Source organism: Vipera ursinii (assembly GCF_947247035.1).
Source record: "Vipera ursinii genome assembly, chromosome: 3".
Classification (NCBI taxonomy): domain Eukaryota; kingdom Metazoa; phylum Chordata; class Lepidosauria; order Squamata; family Viperidae; genus Vipera; species Vipera ursinii.
The window spans coordinates 37,418,006-37,439,077 of NC_139516.1; the positions used below are offsets into that span (position 1 = coordinate 37,418,006).

Consider the following 21,072-nt stretch of genomic DNA (forward strand, 5'->3'; position numbering starts at 1 on the left):
CGTCTCCGTGGTCATGTGGCTGGCATGACTAGACACCAAAGGCGAACGGAACGCTGTTACCTTTATTTTTCTACTTGCATTTTTACGTGCTTTCAAACTGCTAGGTTGGCAGAAGTTGGGAGGAGTAACAGGCGCTCACTCTGTTACGCGGCACTCAGGATTTGACCCACCAAACTGCCGACCTTCTGATTGACAAGCTCAGCATCCTAACCCACTGAGCCACCGTCCCTTTTCTATATACTATAGATCTACTGTAATTAGATAATAGGATATACCAATGTATACAATTCATAATTATGCACAAGACAAGGGGGAGAAATCTACACTATGAACAAGGTTTAGGTTAGTTTATAAAAATATTTCCATGCCCTTATTTTGGTATTTTATGTAACTTTCCCCTTTTTGAGGCATATATGCAATGTAATGGAGATTGTATGCAAGCAAGTATATGAAGGGAGGTTGCAATCTGTCAGGATCAGGTGGCATTCTAACCAATCCAGAATTAAAGACAGGGGAAAGTACTGACTCAATGTGCATTTTAAAGATCTAGCTGGAAGAAAGGGCATGGGGTAAGGTAGACAGTGTTCTGGCCCGTAAGTTGGCCGGCTCTGGCGACTGCAACAGGCTGTGACTGGGGAGTAAGGAGGTAAAAGGATCCAGCTGAAAATTTGAGAGCTTTGACTATATAGAGCTAGACCTGTACAGTCCTCATACTAAAAGGATATTTGTAGTGTACTCTCCATTCTACTATCTAAGGTCTCTCTGTTTCTAAAGTTTATCTCAACCATTGTACTGAATTACCCTAAAATTCTTGTCCTGAGGCTTAGGAGAACCTCAGGATTTCATGTCTTCACAAAAGACCACAGAACTGTCTCAATGAGTACCTAACTTTATGTACATAAAGCAGGGCCCATGCTGGGTTTGGTATTCATTTTGGATGCAACTGTAAACTGAAAGTGGAAAAGCATTATCTAATTCCAATGTCCTAGACTAGCCTTTCACAGCCTTTTGAGCCTGGAGGAACCTTTAAATATTTTTCAAGCCTTGGACAACCCCTGCACATACAGGCTCAAATATAGGCCAGAAGTTCAAAATTATTATATTCATTTTATGGGTAGGCCCACATATATGCATTAACAATGTTCTTAAACTAAAAATAAAGAATTTTTTTTCCCTTTCCCTCACCTTCTTCCCCTGTCTTTTGGGCGAATTCTGCTGCCATCGGTGACTACATCAGCTTGGTCCCAGATCTCCTGTGCCTGCCCTGAGATAGAAACACCACCACCCCAGGCCACTGAACCTGCAGAAAGACAGGCTGGCAAGCAGAGCCCCAGTACATGCACTCTCTCATGTGCACACTCTCTGCTTGACTCATTTCTCACTTCTCGGCTTCAGCTTTGCATACCTCTCAGCTTCCATGCCTTTGTGAAATCCTTACCTCCACCTGAAGTCAACACACACTCTAGCGGGCCAACCCAGGGTTTGGGGTTGGAATTTTGTTCAATCTCTGCTTTTTAAAAATAAATCATGACCTCCCAGAGAGCCTCTAGTGACCTTTCGCAGAATCCTAGGTTACGAAACATCCAGTTGAAAAAGCCTATTCTACATAAATAACAGTGGGTGGTGAGTTTTAGTTTGGTGAGTAGCACTAATCTCTACACTGGCAGATGACTAGTTAAAATGGTAAGACCCAGGAAATGGATGGATCTGGATCATTTGGTGTGTCTTTCTCGTAAGTTGCAAATACTATTGAAATCTTAGTTGATCTATGAAATATAGAAATGACCATAATTTATCTTGTTATCTTAGATATTTCTAATGTATACATCTTGAGAGATGTGGACAAGGTTAGTCAAGACCGCCCTTTTTGGCTTGTTGAAGTGGCCTGAATAGTACTTGGGGCTAAGGAAGATAATCAGTGCCTCTTTACAAATGAGATGTACTTTGCTCCAACCCTGCCTAGATGAAGTAGCTTTTCATCTAAAAGTTCTGCGCATGTGTTTCAAACACTCAATTTCTGATGATGATGATGAGGATAATAATAATAATAATAATAATAATAATAATAATAATAATAATAATAATAATAATAATAATAATAATAATAGCAGCCAAAAAGATAGTGAATTTCTTAGCTCTAAACACATTTGGGTGAAGCTAATAATTTGGACTCGGTGCAGTTAGGTTTTTGCCTAGAATATGACATAAAGACAATTGGTGGATGGTCTGCTCTGGAAACAGGATGGGGAAGTATAATTTTGCTAATAGTTCTTAGACCATCTGGTAGGACTCAACCTTAAGTTCTACTTACACATGGGTGGCTAAATCAAGCTTCAAACTTTAAACTCTAGGAAGGCAACCTGTACCAATAAATGTTACCACAAATTGACAATGGGTTGGATGAGGGAGAACAAATTAAAATTAAATTGAAACATGGTGGAAATCTGTTATATAGCATCTATACTTGATAACTGAGATTTAGCCTGCACTGGACAGGCTGAACTCCCTCTGAAAGATTAAGTATGCTATCGGGGAATGTTCCTTGATTTTCAGCAACCCCGAGATTTGCAGGTGACAGCTATGATAAAAAGTGCCTTTGTACCACTATATCTAAAGTGCCAACTATAACCCTTCTTAAGCTTGTTAAATTTGGCAGCAAGGTTAAATATTTACTACTGCAAAACACTCACCATAGCTCTATCCCTGAAACTGGTACTTACAATTGGCACAATATATACCATCTTGGCTGATATTCACTGCAATGCAGTGATCATCGCATCATCATTGATTTAATAATTTAATATTTTTAATATTAAGCTTTAAAGCACTATCAGTGTCAGAACTCCCTCCTACTCTTCCTGGACAAGCTGGTAGATGAAGCACAGCAAAGAGGAAACTTTGAAATACTAATGGGTGGCAACTGCACAGCTGGATTGCTATCAGAATTTATTCCCACTCTGCCTGGTCAAATGAACATTCCCAAGCAAACCAGGAATGTGATTTGATTGCTTACACCTTAAAATCTGAACTGCTGGAAGTACTCACTTCTGCTCTATCTGGAGAACCAAGCAGCTGGCTTGTCCAAGTGAGTATGGACTCCAGGTTTGCATGTGCAAACCTCATGGCATGTTCACTCAAACCCAAATCACTTTCAAGATTTCTTCCTGCTCTGTTTGGAGAGCCTGACGACAATATTAAATGTAATTAGAATAATTATTTCTTGCCCAGTCTTAGCTTTAATACAATTGTTAGTTTAATTGACAGAAGTGGCTTCAAACAAATTTATTTTTCATTTAGGGAATATAGCATCAAACTTAAATAAAAGTACTCATGCTAGAAAAATAGTGTATAGACAGGATTTTTCCTTGTATAGCTATCTTAGAATGCAGATACATATTTTAATAGTGCATCCAGAAAAAAATAGGAGTAACAGTATTTTGTGTTTATCTCCCTCACACACCTTAATCCCATGACTGATAGCAAATCTTGAGAACAAATGTTTTGACCACAATTCAGCTACTTTAAGCTTTGCTCCTTTATGACACAGTTTTCTTGGAACATGCTTCCTGACATGAACCCAAATACAAGGCCCGGAGGCCGGATCTGACCCGCAAAGTGGTTTCATGTGGCCCACAAACCCATCCTGGAAACAGTGAGGGAATGGTCCCCACTGCCTTGGCCCTGGCCCAGGCCGGCCGGGAGCCAATGTACAATTTCGTGGTGGCCATCTATGCTGAAACACATTCAGTCTTAGCTCCACAAGGCCGTCTGGAAACAGCGAGGGACCAGCTCCTGCCACGTTGGTCCCGCCCACTGGTCGCGCTGGGGAGGTATCACCCTTTGTGAGGAATGAAGAAATGCACCATTGCCTGGAAGTGGCCAGCACATGGCCCTGCCTACTTCGGGCAGGCTAGGGGCTGGGCAGCATTGCGCTTCTCTTCAGATTCATGCCACCCAGCTCAGCCTCTCGGCACTGTGAGGAGAGCACCCACTGCCTGCCAAAACCAGGCAGCCTGCGGGCTGGGCAGCATTACGCAGGTAACATTGACTCTCATGTTGCTCATGGCATCCCCTCCCCCAGAGCCCACCAAGCTGGATATGTGAAGGAGGCGAGGGTCATGTGCTGGCCACTTCCAGGCAATGGTACATTTCTTCATTCCTCACGAAGGATGACACTTCCTCAGCTGCGTTTCTTGCCTGTTTTTCTCCCTCCCTCATTTCAAATATTTTCCCACCATTGGAAGGAAGGAAGGAAGGAAGGAAGGAAGGAAGGAAGGAAGGAAGGAAGGAAGGAAGGAAGGAAGGAGAGGGAGGGTCTGAGGGAAGTCCTGCCTTAGTCCTACCTTGCTGCCCTTTCACCACCCCCTTGCCTCCTCCTCCTGGCCTATCCTGGCGGGAGGGTGGTCTCCCATCCTATTACTAAGGAAGCTTTGGATACAAAGCCAGGTCTGCTCACATGGAGATGGAGTGGGCCTCCCTCTTGACTTTGCCCTCGTACCCATCATGAGCAACCTAAGGAGAGCAAGCAGAGCAGCAGCAGCCTTGAGGAGGTAAGTGCAGCTGGGTGCCCCCTTGGGGAAGTGGGGCTGGGCTTATTGCCACGGGTGCTTGAGAGCTGGGCATTTGACCTCTGCGCCACAGTCCAGCCCCCCTGCATAGCCTGAGAGGAACAGTGAAGCTCCTCCAGTGGACCATGCCTTGGCACTTGCCCCAGTCCCATCTCCTGCTCATAGGTACCCTTGACGTGAATGATGTAGAGCTGGCCATGCCTACCCAGTAGGCCACACACACTCAACCCAAGCCCACCCAGTAGGCTGCGCCCACCCTGGCCACAGACCCCCGGCCCCCCTGAGGGCAACCGCAGTGCTAATGCAGCCCTCTCACCAAAGAATATTAAGAGAACAAAGAGTCATTATTTTCATATAGTTTGTAGCAAAGCATTTCATTCATTACAACTAATCAGTTCAGATTTTCCTTTAATGTGATACTTTTTAATATCAATAAAGTTTATTGTCAGTACAGTCAATAAATAAAACTTCTGCTTACAACCTTGACCTCAGAAGGTGAGCAAATGAAGAACAAAGTTATTGCAAACCAGTTAAAAAGACTGAATATTAAGGGATTACTTCAAAAGTAGAAAATGTTACTTCATCTAAAATTGAGCAAGGCCAATAGCAAATTTGCAATTATTTAATGAATATTTACAATAGTTTTACACCACAAAATGTGGAAGTCAGAATTGTTTTTCCTCCCATAACTGTTGTACAGATTATATTTATATATATTAAAATGATTCAACAAGACCTTCTACAAATTTTTCTACAGGTAGGGGTAGACGTATTACAAAAACATTTATTTATACTCACATTATCAATACTGGGAGTTTTTGTAGGTGAGGAAAGTCCTAAAACAGAAAATATACATTAATATAATCAATCAGGGTATTCCTAATCTATGTTTTAAAGCTATGCAGTGTTTTGATTCAGAAGGATAGAGCACCCTCGGAGCACATGAGTGCTTTTCAAAAACACTGTCACTATATTTTTAAAACAATGGCTTTTTTTTTCAGGATCATGCCAACAGTTGCTACATCTGCACCCAAATGTACATAGAAAGACCTTTTTCTTTCACATCTATAGCACTAAACAAAGCTATCCTGAATATAAAAACAAAAGAGTTAGACCTTTATAATCTGACAGTCTTGTCTAGCTATCAATATATTCACTTGGCAATTTATCAAGACTTCAAGTTTCTTGGAAACAAGAACCAAAAATATCTTTACTGCAGATATTACGTCTAAAAATTTTCAACTGGTAAGCAACAATATTAGTCCTTTCAAGCTATTAGAAGGACATGTTTCTTACTAAACATTACTAATGCACAATCCTTTTTCCCATACACCCTTTGCCTACCATAATAAATGGGAGGGAATTAATGTAAACATAATGACTAAGTCAAACCAGTATTTAAAAACTTCTCCTCTTGTTATTTTCAATGCCCCAATCTGAAAAGTGAATTTCAAAGATAGATTGTATGCCTTGAAAAGGCTTTGGTGAATAAATATTAAATAAGTTACCATGTTATCTGCTCCTGCACAATCATTCATGTACTGTATAACATGTTCTGAAGATTTTTTTTAAAAAATATAATCAGAAAAATCTGTGCTAATCATTCTATTATGAAAAAACCATCATCACTAAGTTAAAAGGATTTATACATTGTCCACCCATCTCAGTACCAAGCTAAAATTCTAAGCAAGGGGACTCACCTGGCAATGTAGATTTCCCACATAAATCTGTGATAACATGTCTTAATGGCACTTGAATGTTAGGGACAGCAATTTTTACATAAATATACACACTCACATGTATTCCCATACAAAAATATATATTAAACCCCCCCAACTAAATGAAATCAAACCCAACTCAAAGTCCGCCCCCCTTCCAATTCCAATGTTTGAAATATTGCTTTTAATTTTAAGTTGTCATAGGCACTATTTTGTATTGGTCCATTACCATTCTACCAATTCCCAAAAGATTTAAAGATGAATTTATTTGCATCAAGAGATTATTTGCAATTAATGGCAAACTTCCAAATTTTCCCAAGGACAATGTGAAAATCAGTTGATCATCGACATAAACATATCAATAACATGGTATTTTCCAATTCATTTTTATATTTTAATTAGATCAATAGATCAAAAATGGGGAGTATAACAGCTACTGTACTACATTACAGGAGAAGTTGACAGTTTTAGTACAAATAGAATGCTCAATGATATCTAGTAACCAAATGGTATTTTAAAAGATGCATGAATGTGACTTTACTGAATAAAAAACAAACACTTTCTACCATTACACTTCTATATTATCCTCAACAACATATAAACCCAGCAATGTTTGGCAGTGGATTTGTACAATTTAGCCATGTCAGCAACGATCAATTTGTATTTAATAAACTTTGCTAACAGAATCTATTGCCATTTCAAAATACAATTATCACAACTATAACTGTATATAACTCTTATGTAGTAATGCCAATATTAATATCAAGCCCATAAATGAAAAAAAGCTTATATGATATTTCACAATAGTTAACTGATCCTTACTGACATGAGATTAAGAAGTCAAAATAACAATAAAAAGCCATATACATAAAAAGACAGTGGACTAAGACAAACAAAGAGACAATCAACAAACCACAAGTGAGGTCTTTACATGGCACCACTAAGTATACAACTTTTACATATTTATGTTCCTATGAAAGTCTTGCCAATCAGATATAAATGGAAAAAATTTTGCCTTTGGAAAAATGCAGATACTTGACCTATAGAAACACTCACTGCATCTTCTGAAAGACTCATAGGAGAGTCTTTTTACATTATTTTTTTACCATGAATGTAGAAATACAAACTTAAGAGTAGCAATATGGGCAACCACAGTAAGATAATATGTGCATTTTGTCAAAATTCCAAAATGCTACAAATGCATATTTGCATCAGATGTACTGATGCAAAAAAAAGTAAGCACAGAATTTGCAAGATTATATCATATGCCATCATTTTGGCATCATTGCATTTTGTTGTCAATGTCACTAGATTGTATTAAGAAGTACTACATTGTGTTTAAACTCAACATAGGCATTTTAAGTTATAGCAAATTCATTACATACCTCCTCTTAGGATAAGCAGTGGCACCTCTGCTCCAACTGGGAACTGCTTCAGTACTTCTACTACCTGGATGTGTGTTAAATTCTGTACATTCTGATGATAAATCTCTTTAATTACATCCCCTTTCTGAAGTCCATGACACCACTGGCTGTCTAAAATCATCTTCACCTTTTGTCCTGCAGGACTATCAGCTATTGCAAATCCAAAACCTTTAGGTCCCTTGATCAGAGGAATTGTGACCATTTCTGTTTGAGAACATCCTGAAGAAGACCCTGTAGCCCTTTCTTCTCCAAAGTCTATTGCTGAAGGAACATTCAGGCGTCCATTGACTAATATGTGTCCAGTTTTACTATTGTGATCCAAAATCACTGTTCCTGGGATTAAATCCTGACTGAGTATACAGGTATCTCCTTTTGTAACTGGCTGGCCATTTAAGACAGGAGTGGCTGTAACAATATCTACAACAGGATCTTCACTTTCATCAGGCAGAGGATATCCACGACACAATGTCATATTCACATACTGATTGACGGGAACTAATTGAAACATCTGGACAACATCAGCATGGGTATGGCCAAGGACACATGTACCATTTATATCTACAATGACATCACCTATTAAAAATGAATAAAGTATTAACACAAATATATTTGCACGTATTAAAATAATCTTAGTAACGTCATTGTGGAGAATTATTTTTTATTTATTTATTTATTTGTATTTATATAGCCACCCATCTTACAAAAAACTTAGTAACCTTATTGTGGAGAATTAATATTTGTTTGTTTGTTTATAATATTTATATAGCTACCCATCTTACAAAAAATTTTGGGCATCTCCCAATCAATTTTTTGCCTTGAACTTAATTTGTATTTGTTAAGACTTGACATTTAAATATTCTTCATTTCTTTGGATTTGGGGCATGTTTATGTGCTTCAAAAGTGAAAAACAGAATGTTAGGGTAAGACTAATATGCTAATGTATTGAAGTCTAAATTATATATGACTTTTTTATTCAAATATATTGCTAGAGTATACAACCCATGACCCCTGGGTCATCGTTTCATAGATATTTCCTTACCAGATTCCTCAATGTCTTCAACAGCAGCAGAGCTTCTAATGTACTTGAAAAGTTCTTAAAAAATCAGGCAGATATTCAGAAATGTATTTGCTTTAAAAGTAGCTTATGTTGAACTGTATAGCAGTCAAACATCAGGAGCTGACCACAGAAAATGTTTTCTGACATTTTGTATGATCTCATAAAATATCTTATGATCATATCATAAAATGCTTTCTAAAAATTGTTAAATTTCAATTCTATAGGTTTCATGGCTGTCAAGATTTTGGATGTATTCTGTAAGCCCATTTGAAGTACTTTGATTGAAAAATTGTTGCCTTATGATGCACCTAACTAAAGGTATGCATTAGGCTTTAATGCTTTCTCCGCTCCTATTTAACATCTACATAAGGCCACTGCTCTATGAGGTGCCTTAGCTTTTGCATTTTGTATTTATTATAGTTTTTTCATTGTATTTTTATATTTCTATATTGCTAGCTGCCCAGAACTATGAGCTTAAGATGGAAGTTGCATAGAAATTTTTGTAATAAATAAATGAATTTTAATTGGGAAAGAAAAAAAGGATTTGTTCCTGAAAATCTAAAATACCAAACTCTTTGTGTAAATTGTAAAACCTCAAGTTTACCTGATGAAATTTTGCCATCTTGTGCAGCAGGTCCATCCTTTAGTACATTCTTCACCTGTAGAAATTCATCTGGCCTATCTCCACCAATTATTGTGAATCCAAATCCCATAGTACTTTTCTTCAGTGAGGTTCGTATTAGTGTCCCTATCAACTGGGATGGATCTCGAGTAAAGAAAGGTTTTGCTTGTTCTGCACATAAAGAAAATGCTTTTAGGCATGTCTATTCAAAAATTGGGAGTGCAGATTAAGGCAATTAATATTGCAGTGATAAACTATTTTGAAATGTCAGATAAAAACTTTCTGGATGCAGACCAGCATTAAAAACATGGATAGATTTATATTATTCTGTTCTGTTCTGTTAAATAACTCTTTATCACCACCTAATGCTGGGACATGTCAAAGTCTTCCTTCCATCCATCCAGCCATCCATTTTCATCATTAAAAGTATAATGTTCTTGCTTTTTTCACAGAGAAAAGAACTTTAAAGATACATAGCTGGGATGTTTTGCTTATCTGATTAACTACGAAAAATGTCTAAGAACTTTTCTTTTTTTATATTCTCTGCCATTTTTAAAATGCTTTCAGTGAGTAACAAAGCCTGCAGTTAGCAGCAAATCTTTGATGTTATACTAACTGGATGAAAAATTATTTACATTATTGTTGGCATAGAAAACAATATGTTAAAATGATAAAAATATAAATGTTAGGAATTATTTCCAATTCAAATTTATACCAGTACAAATATTAGCTAATTGTTTCCAGAAAGCTAACATAAAGAGACATGGTGATTATGATGACATATATATTCTTAAGTACATTTCAGGTTTTAACAGTAGCCACTGAAAACTGCACCTGGATTTGACAAGCCTCCATCAGTCTGTCCTAGCTGTTTTTTCCGTTTTGCTTCCAAAACTGGGTTTTCAAATTGAGTTTTCTGGTTGATGTGACTGCAAAGTACACAAAATGGTAGTGCAAATGGAATTACAAAATATTTACAGGAAAAATATCCCATTGCTTTCTGCATTATAGGATACTGCTGTCCATTCTTTAAACTTTCCAAAAGGCAGAGGTTCTTACCAAAAATCCAGCAGAACCTCATTTCAGTAATTGCTAAGCTTCAACACTTTAATACTTGCATAATTAATCTGAAAAACCCAGGCTGTTTTCCAAAAGCTAGTAGCATACTTCCATTTGAATACAAAGAATCAAATTGTTTCTAGTGATCAACTAACTGAGATTTGAATTCAAACAAGTGACCAAACTTAAATTCAATTTAGGAAAAGAGAGAAATTACAAGTGCTGCCTATTTCTTAGTATGTTGATTTAGATAATAAAAGGTCACAAGAATAATTATCTGATAATCAGTTGTAAAGATTGGGTCTTAAATCATTATTTTCTTATATGGGGGATAAGAAAATTTTTGGATCAAGTTTAATTTAAAGCAAGAAAATATTTATTTCTTAGTCTATCACAAATTTGGGTGGAACTACAAATAATAACGAAGAGGACAGATTGATAAACCACATAAAAGAAAAAAAACATTTGTTAACAGTCATGATTTTTGTTATTTCTAAATTACTTAAGTTATCTTGTATCTACTTTGTTGATTCACAATGTTTAAAAAGAAAAATAATAATAAAACAATACTCTAGATATTTACTTGGTTAAGAAAATAATGTGCTCTAAATTGAAACATTCTACATATTCAGAATAAAAAACTGTCAAGGCCCAACATCTTATTAAAATAGTATGTAAAACTTTGATAAAATTATAAAAATTTCAAATATATTTTATGAGATATTCCCAAATTCCCTTACTAATAAAATTATTAATATTGTTCAAGTAGAGATACTATATTGCAAAGAAAATGTGTCATTAAAAATAGTGGATACTTTATCATTTTATTTAAATGCTATTTAGTTTTCTAGTATTGTTCTCATACAGGTAGTCATAATTGGGACTGGAACTTCTGTCATTAAGAGATGCAGTCATTAACTCAGTCATGCCTAATTTTACAATCTGTTTTTCCCATGATCACAAAGGGAATCAAAGTGATTGTTAAATGAATCACACTGTCATTAAGTGAATATAACTTTGTCCATTGACTTTGTTTGTGAGAAGCTCCCTGAAAAATTACAAATAGCAACCATATGTCCCCAGGATGTTGCAACCACTGTAAATAGATGCCAGTTGCCAAGCATCCAAATTGACCGGGAGACACAACATGACAGAGGATGCTGTGACAATCGTAAGGGCGAGGATTGGTTGTAAGTCACTTTTTTCAGCAGCATACTAACTTTGAACAGTTGTTAAACAAATGGTCATAAGTCGAAAACTATATTTATCTCTTTCCCCCCACATTAATTTATAATATCTTTATTCTTTCACTCCCTTTTTCCAATTTTGTAATCCCTTAATTTGGGGTAAAATCAGGGTTACTAGATGGAGCTGTACTGGCCGGATGCCGTTCCCGGTACCACACAGAGTTCCCAGCAGATATTTTTTCTTTGCTCCCTAGGAGAGAAATATTTGCCACTACCTAGGACTGAACTCTCAACCTTCCGAGTGGGAGGCGAGCATCTTTACCACTAGGCCACCACACCACCTGTCCATTCTTTATTCATTCTACAAATTCAAGCAATGCTCATATTTAGACACCTCAGTAGTATACCTACCCTAAAACAGAATTAGATGATAGGCAAGTTTAGAGAACGCTTCATAAAAAATGTGAAATGGGTGGACTATTGGAAGGTTTATAAAACAATAGCCTGGTGATAGAAAACATTTTTTTTGATATCACAAGATAGAATAACCATTATTTATTCCAATTACTTCATTTAAGCATTTCATCCCTGGATAAAATGGATCATTTCGGCTGGCGTGGTCTAGAAGAGGAGCATTTTCTGCTGTGCCTCCTGCCCTTTGGAACATCATTCCCCCTCAAGTGGGATCTGCACCCACCCTTCTGACCTTCTAAAAGTCCTTGAAAACATGGCTATGCCAACTAGTCTTGGGCCCCAATTGGTGTGAGACACTTTGAGGTGGATAATGGAATAGATAATATCCCACCTCCTTCCCGTGCACACTTTGCTCCCTCCCTCTCCATCCTGGTTAATTTTATTTTAATTGAATTTTAAGCCTATGTGTCAATGCTGCTAACATCGAATGTTATTGCTTGACAAGAGATGAAGAAGTAGCTATTTCATATGTTAAACTTGTGTATTGCTTTAAGACTTGAGTATTTAAAGTTGGGAGGAGGGAAGAGTAGGAATGCACTTTCAAGGTCATTTGTCTCTCTAAAGAAGATAAGGCTTTGGCGGTTCTTCTAATGGAAGGGAAACTGATTCTTTAAATTAATTGGAGAATATGATTAATGACAAAATTAGAAAGGTGGAGAATTGCGTTTTAATATATTGTGCAAGGGGCGGAGATTTCAGATTCCAGCTTCCTTTGAGCAAGCTGTATTAGGCTATTAAAGGACTTTTAAGGTAAACAATGCCTCAAAGTCACTTGAAAAGCCCATTATGTCGGAAACTTGACACTATGATTCTTATTTGTTAATTTTTATAGGATATTTTAACTGAATGTCTGTAAGCCACCTAGAGTCGCCTCTGGTGAGATGAGCAGTATACAAGTTAAATTATTCCTTGTTCCATCAGTCCTTGTTTTCTTATGCTTTCTTTTAAACTATTGTGTATAGTCTTTGCACTAGGATAAATTGGGATGACTACCAGCCAGTGTTAATAAATGCTGTTACTCAAAATGTTTTTTTTATTTCCTTTTTAAAATTCATGTAGTCCATTGAGAGCACATAGCTAATCAATTGTTATTTATTCTCCTAAAAGATAAGTAGATGGTATAGGGTTTCCTGCCTGAGTAGGGGGTTGGACTCCAAGGTCCCTTTCAACTTTTTATTGTTGTTGTTATTGCTATTATTATTATATCTACTTATTAAATTTCCAGAAAAGGAAGAAAATATTAACTAACTAGTCATGCTTTATAATAAAACTATTGCTATACTGTGTACTGAACAAATATATATATCAGAGTCCCTCTATGAGGGTGATAGCACTTAAGAAGTGGAAGGAAGGAAGGAAGGAAGGAAGGAAGGAAGGAAGGGAGGGAGGGAGGGAGGGAGGGAGGGAGGGTTTTGGTTATTCAATCAATCTGGACTGTCAGCAACTAGGCAAAAAAACTTACTCAACATAGTATGTTCCATACTGAGGGTCTTCTATTTTCTCCCAGCCATAAGGAAGCTCTGTAATTAGAAGAGAAAACTGATGAGCTTATTTCTAATTTTTTTTATCCCAGTTATATCATGGAGATGCAGGACAATGTACTATAAATTTTTAAAAAATATTGTAATTATTTTTACAAAAATATTGTAAAAATTTCAAAAAATTATTCAATATAGGTGACATGGAAACCAATTACGTAAACAATGTTCACTGAATTAAACCCTGGTTCAGAAACAAGTCAACCTATGTATCAATTTAGCTGTCTTTGGTCTATTTGGCAGTGTCTTTTCAAGCTTTTTAATTCTTTCATTATTGTCACAGACCAGTGTTATATGATAGCATTTGTGATGGCATTTCAGGCATTCAGCAACTGGCACATTTGTAGTTGCCTGTGATCATGTGACTGCAATTTACAATGTTTGTTTCCACTTTTTAGCAAAACATCCAATAGTGAACAATGGGTTCACTTAACAACCGTAGCATTCACTTTACGACTACATTATTCGCTTTATGACCAGGAAGTTTAACTGCCACAAAAAGATACTAAAAACAGGTCCGGTCACACGGTGATACACTTTATGACCATCACAACATAAGATTGTAATGGGCAGAATCTATTACAATTGTAAGTCAAGAACTATCTGTACAGTCACTTCTCTAAGCAGAAACAAAACAAAATTGAAACAGTTTTAGACGGTTCAAACTGGGCCTTTACTCAATAATATTGCTTTTATCCTTTCCTTATTCACACAATAGCTTTATTCACACAAAATAATTTAGCTATAACATTTTTCATCATTTGACTCACTTCATGCCCTGACCTTTTCTTGTGCCAGACCATTATAGTCTTACCAATCAACACCAGGGATACCAAAAGTATATTTCACTTCCTTTTCCCCACTGCTATAATGATTTAAAACAAACAAAAAAACCTGGTGTGATTATGGTGGGTGCCAATCCAGCCTGTCTTAGGGACAATTCAACCCCCTCAGAACATCATCATCATCATCGAGTTAGAAGGGACCTTGGAGGTCATCTAGTCCAACCCTCTGCTCAGGCAGGAAACCCTATACCATTTCAGACAAATGGCTGTCCAGTCTCTTCTTAAAAACTTCCAGTGTTGGAGCATTCACAGCTTCTAGAGGCAGGTTGTTCCACTGGTTAATTGTTCTAACTGTCAGGATGTTTCTCCTTAGTTCTAGGTTGCTTCTCTCTTCGATTAGTTTCCATCCATTGCTTCTTGTCCTGTCTTCAGAATAGCTTGACTCCCTCTTCTTTGTGGCAACCCCTGAGATATTGTTTCAGTATCTTTGTCATCTTTCTCTTCTGTGGCCAGAGTTGGAAAATCAGCAGAGACATATAACCATGTGGTTGAAGAAAATCCATTTTCACAGTCACCTTAGAATTTCACCTTGATCAAGAATGTCAGAATAGACAATCTTGAGGTGGAATTTGTATGACATGGTGAAACTGATACTGCCTAAATCTATGGTGTTAGCACTGTTCATTTCTTTGTGCAAGAGAATTCCTTCCATGGATCAGTCAAGCGTATTGAAAACATTTTGCACATTTTACCAAGTTTATAATATCTCATTAGTTCCTCAAGTCAAACTTAACTCCTGGTAATAACCTGGGATACATCCATAAAAAAATTCTTAGAATAATGCCATTTTACATTTACACAATTATAGTCTTATTTGTTGAGTTTTTCCAAACCAGTATTAAATATGATAATACTTTCATAAATTTATAGCTTCAGAATCATATTAAAAATAAAAAATAACTAGATGTTATTTTATTTAAGTGACTTGACTTTGGTCTGGCAGCATAAAGGAGAAACAAGGATGACGAAAGCAGCACTGTCATGATGTAAGGACTGCAGATGTAGAAATGGTGGTCTGCTTTTGTAATTTTGATGAAAGCAGCAAAATTCTGTAGACACACTCAATGTTATTTATGCTTCAAAGAATGCTTATATTAGACCACATACAAGAACTGCTAATTAAAATATGCATTTTTCCATTTAAATAAAGATCTTAATTTACACCTCATTCAATTGCACATTATTTTTTAAAAAAAGCAAATAAACCAATCTAAACCCAACATCCAAAACCCAACTGCATTTCAACCAGTCAGATATAAAGTTTAAAAATGGTATGGAAATAAAGTTCATCTTGAATCAAAGTTGTTTGTTATCTGCCTCAATACATATTGAGAAAAAAAGCATTGCATAATTCATTTATTTGTGTATCTTCCAAACCCAAAAATAATATGTTTTGCATAATCATTTATAACAGCAAACGTTCACTGCACAGAACACTTCTATGAGTAAAAGAATCACTCCGGATTCAGAAAATTATATAATAGTACTTTAAAAAAATATTATATTATAATTAAACAAAAGTTCAATATACTGACTCGTAACCAAACACTTATCATCACAGTTTAATCTGCAGAAAATACATAAGAAATTTAAATGAATTATTGCATTTTATATTTTTGTTGTTATGTTAAAGTCTTTAAGGCTCTTTAGCGTGTATTATTTAAATATTTTAAAATGTATACTTTTTCTTGAATAGTTTTAAATGAAATGTGTGAGTCTTGTTTCAACTGTTACAACCTGTTATTTTTTTAAAAAAAAATCTTTCTAAAGTTTTTTTAAAAAGATTTATATTTACAACATTTACTTAAAAGTATACATTTCTCATTAGATGAAATAGATAATTTACAATCATACAAAGGAAAAAAAAGCTTTGGCTCAGCTTTTAATGGATTTTTATTTTACCCATTAGGTAAAATGTTATTATTTTGAAGCTGTAGAATTTGATTCTAAGATGTCTAAAAAAAATACAGCACATAATTCCCATATCCTATATTTTAAGATTTACAGTCAACAGTAAATGAACCTGCAATTAAGACATCAGCCACAGACAAGCATTTGGTAAAGTCAAGTCATGAAATTCTTGGAAAATATATTCAGATGCTGTGATATGTCTATATTTACGAAAATCAAAATCATGAAGATATTGTTTTCCCTGTGTCATTCTATGCAATGTTGTACTTTGAAGAAGTAGCATAGAAAGCAAAGAAGCACTGAAAGCATAGTAGCATAGAAAGAATGTTAATATTTTTGAATATTGGTGTTGGATCAGACTCTTGAAAATACCACTGATAGCAAGGAAAAAACAAACAAATCAACAGAGTATTCACTTGAGGCATAAATGACCAGGCTCAAATTATTCTACTTCGGATACATTATGTGAAGCCTCTGGAGAAGACTCTGATGCTGGAAAAGATGGAAAGGAAAGAAGAGGATGACCAGCAGTAAGGTGGAAGAACTTAATTGCAGTAGTGATATGTGCACTCTTGGAAGATCAGAAGGAGCAATTGGGGACAGATACACCTACAGAAAATCTATCTGTGGTGACTCCACTTCAACTCCAACCTGATGGCCCATAATCAATCAATAAAAAGCCAGTGGGAAAAATGTGAGCACTGTGTTGTGGAGTTTCTTAGGGCTTAAGACTCTCTCCCTTGCTATTTAAAAATCTATATGAAATCACTGTGATTTCATCCATCAGTTTGAGGTGAGACAACATAAATTTGCTGATACTACTCTGTTGTATACTGCCAGCCTGAAATTTTTTTGGGTGGTGGGTGGGCAGATAATAGAGAATGAGACTGACTGAAATTGCAGTTCTGGGAAGCAAGAAGAACTGGCATGCTCCCCAATTGGGTTACTGCAGTTCACTCTAGTTACAGTTGTCTTTCAAAACATCTGGAAATTGCTATTGGTTCAAAATGCAGCAGCCCACAGGTTAATGCAGGGGTGTCAAACTCAATTTCATTGAGGGCCGCATCAGCATTGCGGTTGCCCTCAGGGGGCCGGGTGGGTGTGGCCAGGGGGGCGTGGCCTACTGGGTGGGCATGGCTAAAGTGCATATGGCCTACTGGGTGGGCGTGGCCAGCTCTACATCATTCACATCAAGGGTGCCTATGGGGGCCTGGGCAGGAGTGGGACAGATCTAAGGGTCTCTGGCAGGAGGAGGGTCTCTGGGCCAGGGCCAAGGCAGTGGGGGCCGTTCCCTCACTGTTTCCAGGATGGCTTCGCGGGCCGCATGAAACCACTTCGCGGACCGGATGCGGCCCCCGGGCCTTGTGTTTGACATGTCTGGGTTAATGACTCTTTGTGCCACAACCACATAGCATTTCTTTTTGGGTTACCTCACAGATTGCCAGTAATTATCCAAGTACAATTCACAGCATTACCCAGTATTACAATATTCAGTTGCAGCCCCTACATTCTGGAATGGTCAGATGCCTGAAGTGGGAGGGCAAGTTATTCTTATTCTAAGGAACAAAAAAAATCAATAAAACAAAATAATGATCAAATGTGAATACTGATGCTATGGAGATAAAAAAACAAGCTGAAGTGTTTGGTGTCATGTACTGCAGATTGCCCAGATGGAAGGTCTTAAATTGGAATAATAATTGGGAACCACAATTTCTGGAGCAGAGCACTGGGAGGCCTCTTCAGGTGCTCCAGCTGTAGGCTGACCTTGAAATATAGGAGGAGGTATGAGGATCCTTGCTATGGAAAGAATTGATCAGAGTGCTTGAGACAACAACAAGGTTACAAGGATGTGATAAATCTGAATCAGAGACTATAATGCAGAAGCAATGTGCAATTTACACCAGGAAAGCTTTTTCCCAACAATTCAATAAACATGAAGTAAACCCTACATAATAAGGTTTAGATAACTGGATCCCGAGCTTCTTACCTCCATCTTCACAGTCTTCAGGTGCTTTGGCCTTTTTACACAGACGAGGATCCAGCCAGGTGGTAGTTTTCGTATTGTGGCTGTGGAGACAGAAAAATTAGTTAGAAAATACTAATAAAAAGTTCCCTTCATTACAGAATGGGGTTAACTTAGGTTAAAGTTATCAGAAAATACTAGTAACTAATGCTTCAACATTCAGTGAATGATATATTCATGTTTTGCGTAGGTGTATGTGTATTTTAATAGAGCAGAAACAGAGTAATGAAATGAAAACACACAAGTCCCTTCTAACTATTTATAATAAGCCTAAAATCATGTTCTATTCAGCTTGCTTTTAAGGAAATACATAAAAGTAGAAATTATCCAAAATAAAGATAAAGATTTTCTCATACTTTTTTAGGGTATTAGATTATCCAGTTCATAGCATAATTCTAAAATTCTAAAATAAATAGTAGATTCATTATTTAAATAAGACATTTAGTTCTTAGAACTGTCACATTATTAATAGTCCTGTATTAAAACTATATATTTAGAAATATAAACAATTATATGAAAATTTTTACAATATTTTACAATGATTCACTTGAAATATGTTTACACAGAGACTTCTACAGATTTGCCTTTTACAAAAAAAATGTATTCTATACAATTGCATTGCATTGATCTGAGCAGTCTACAAAGATCTTTGAATTTGGGAAATGCAGCCTCTTTAGAGAAAATATTTTCCTTGATAGAGAAATATTTTCCCCAAATAAATCTCTGCAATGGAATATGGATAGATACTTATTATATTATTAACATGTTAGCAGAATAAGCTGAAGCATCTTTAAATGTACTAACAATCATGTTGATTTGATAATTCTAAATGCATATAATATTAGCTTCTACTCACTCAATGAAATAGATCATTCCAGTATCTGTATAGGCCATCTCCCAGTTCTTGGGCAGAGGCTCTAAGTTTTCTTCTCTCGATAAATAATTTTTGAAATCCACAGAACTATTTGTCTGACTGTAACTAGGAACAGGTTTCATCCAGTCAGAAGACTCAAAATGTCGCTCTTTGATTTCTGCAATTGTTTAAAGGAAATAATTTGGTTTATTTATTTATTTAATTTGTTTGCCGCCCATCTCAAAATGAGGTGACTCTAGGGGGCTTACAATTTTTTAAAATAATAAAAGTACACAAAAACATGTACATAATATGTTTTAGCTTTATTCTGCTTTATACAAAGCTAAACTAAATTTATCACTAATTCCCTAAGAACAGAGTTAAGCAGCATAATTTGCACCTAGACATTTTCTTTGTACCAATTAGATCCCCTGGTTCTACCTTTTCTATTTAATTAAAAAACAAACCAGGAAGGACATTCTGCAAAGCAATTTTTCAGTTTCTAGTAACCAATTGATTTATAAAAATATCTTTGGTTCTAGAAAGATTCCACTGAAATGTTAGAGAGAACTTTGAAAACAGTTGTCATCATACGAGAAATGAACAAGTTTTTTTTAAAATTAGAAATACCCATTATAGCAACCATAAGCAAATACTGTATCCAGGTAGTCCTTGAGTTACAAGCATAATGGAGTCAGACGATCATAGTTGCAAGTCACAAGGATTGTTAAGTGAGGTGCCCACATGATCACCTGGTTTAAGGACCACTACCACCTCTGCTCTTCCTCATAAGGACATAAGTGACTTTCCAGGTTGTTAAGCGGACCATGGGGTAGGGAGACTTGTACCTGGACCCAAGGTGTCCCATGCTTTGTTTCTTGCCCCTCACGGTCTCCATAGACCTTGGGCCTGCTTCCCCCCCACCACCACCAGGTCCCCACAGGCCTTTGCTTTCTTCCCAGCCATTTGGCCACCCAGGGGAGCTCAGGGTTAGCTGTAGAAGCTATTGGTATGCTCAGGGTTGTTGCAACTTGTATGGTAGGCCCCAACTCTGCCAAACAGGACAGCCAAAAGCCAGTCAAAGAAGCTACCAGTGAGTGCAGGACTTTTGCAGCTTATAAGCCTCAGACTGCTTCCCACTTAGTTGCTCAGCCACCCTCAGCTACTCAGATAGCTCCAGGGCTCAGAAGCATCTAACTTATCTTTCTGGGGGATTTTTTGTGCAGAGAGGGTTGATGTGATGCTTTACTGCAGGAAAGTGCTATTATTGCAATCCTGTGGGGGTTCTGTTGATTAAGAAGGCTCGAGAAACTCCACAAAAATTGGAGTTTTTAGCCTCTCCTGGGTGACTGGGTGGAGAGCAAGCCAATGCTGCAAGGACCTGGTAGGGCAGGGTGGGATGAGTGGGGAAATAAGAGTGGGCGCTACAACATCTCTCTGGTCGATTGTAAGAACATATAACTGTGAGGGCACTGTAGTGACCGTAATTTTGAAACTGGATCTTAAGTGGGGGTGTGTGTGTGTCATAACATTGAACAGTTGCTAAGTGACTAGTCATAAGCTGAAGACTATCTGCAGTAGTCATTTCATAAGAGTGCCCTTTCAAAATTCCAAGTATGTCTTTGGCCCTGAAAGGATTCCTACCCTTGGACAAATTTCAAATACACTAATCTAAGGAAACTGAAAACAATATTTATTAAAATATCTGAATTTGTGTGTGTATATCTGCACCTGTTCACATTTAATAAACTCAATATATTAAGTCTCAAAATATTTAGAAGGGAAAATCTCTT

At 36.8% G+C, this 21,072-nt stretch overlaps 1 protein-coding gene across 3 annotated transcripts in view; it reads right to left on the minus strand.

Moving 5' to 3' along the window:
• Positions 1 to 21,072, minus strand: part of MAGI3 (membrane associated guanylate kinase, WW and PDZ domain containing 3) — a 117,419-nt gene that overhangs the window by 35,722 nt on the left and 60,625 nt on the right. For all 3 annotated transcript variants that reach the window (XM_083359734.1, XM_083359733.1, XM_083359735.1), the window contains 7 exons: positions 19,283 to 19,457; positions 18,391 to 18,470; positions 13,572 to 13,629; positions 10,224 to 10,318; positions 9,372 to 9,560; positions 7,672 to 8,283; positions 5,367 to 5,404 (listed from right to left, as the gene is read on the minus strand). In XM_083359734.1, the coding sequence (XP_083215860.1) occupies positions 5,367 to 5,404; positions 7,672 to 8,283; positions 9,372 to 9,560; positions 10,224 to 10,318; positions 13,572 to 13,629; positions 18,391 to 18,470; positions 19,283 to 19,457 (1,247 nt within the window). The remainder of the gene's footprint in view (positions 1 to 5,366; positions 5,405 to 7,671; positions 8,284 to 9,371; positions 9,561 to 10,223; positions 10,319 to 13,571; positions 13,630 to 18,390; positions 18,471 to 19,282; positions 19,458 to 21,072) is intronic.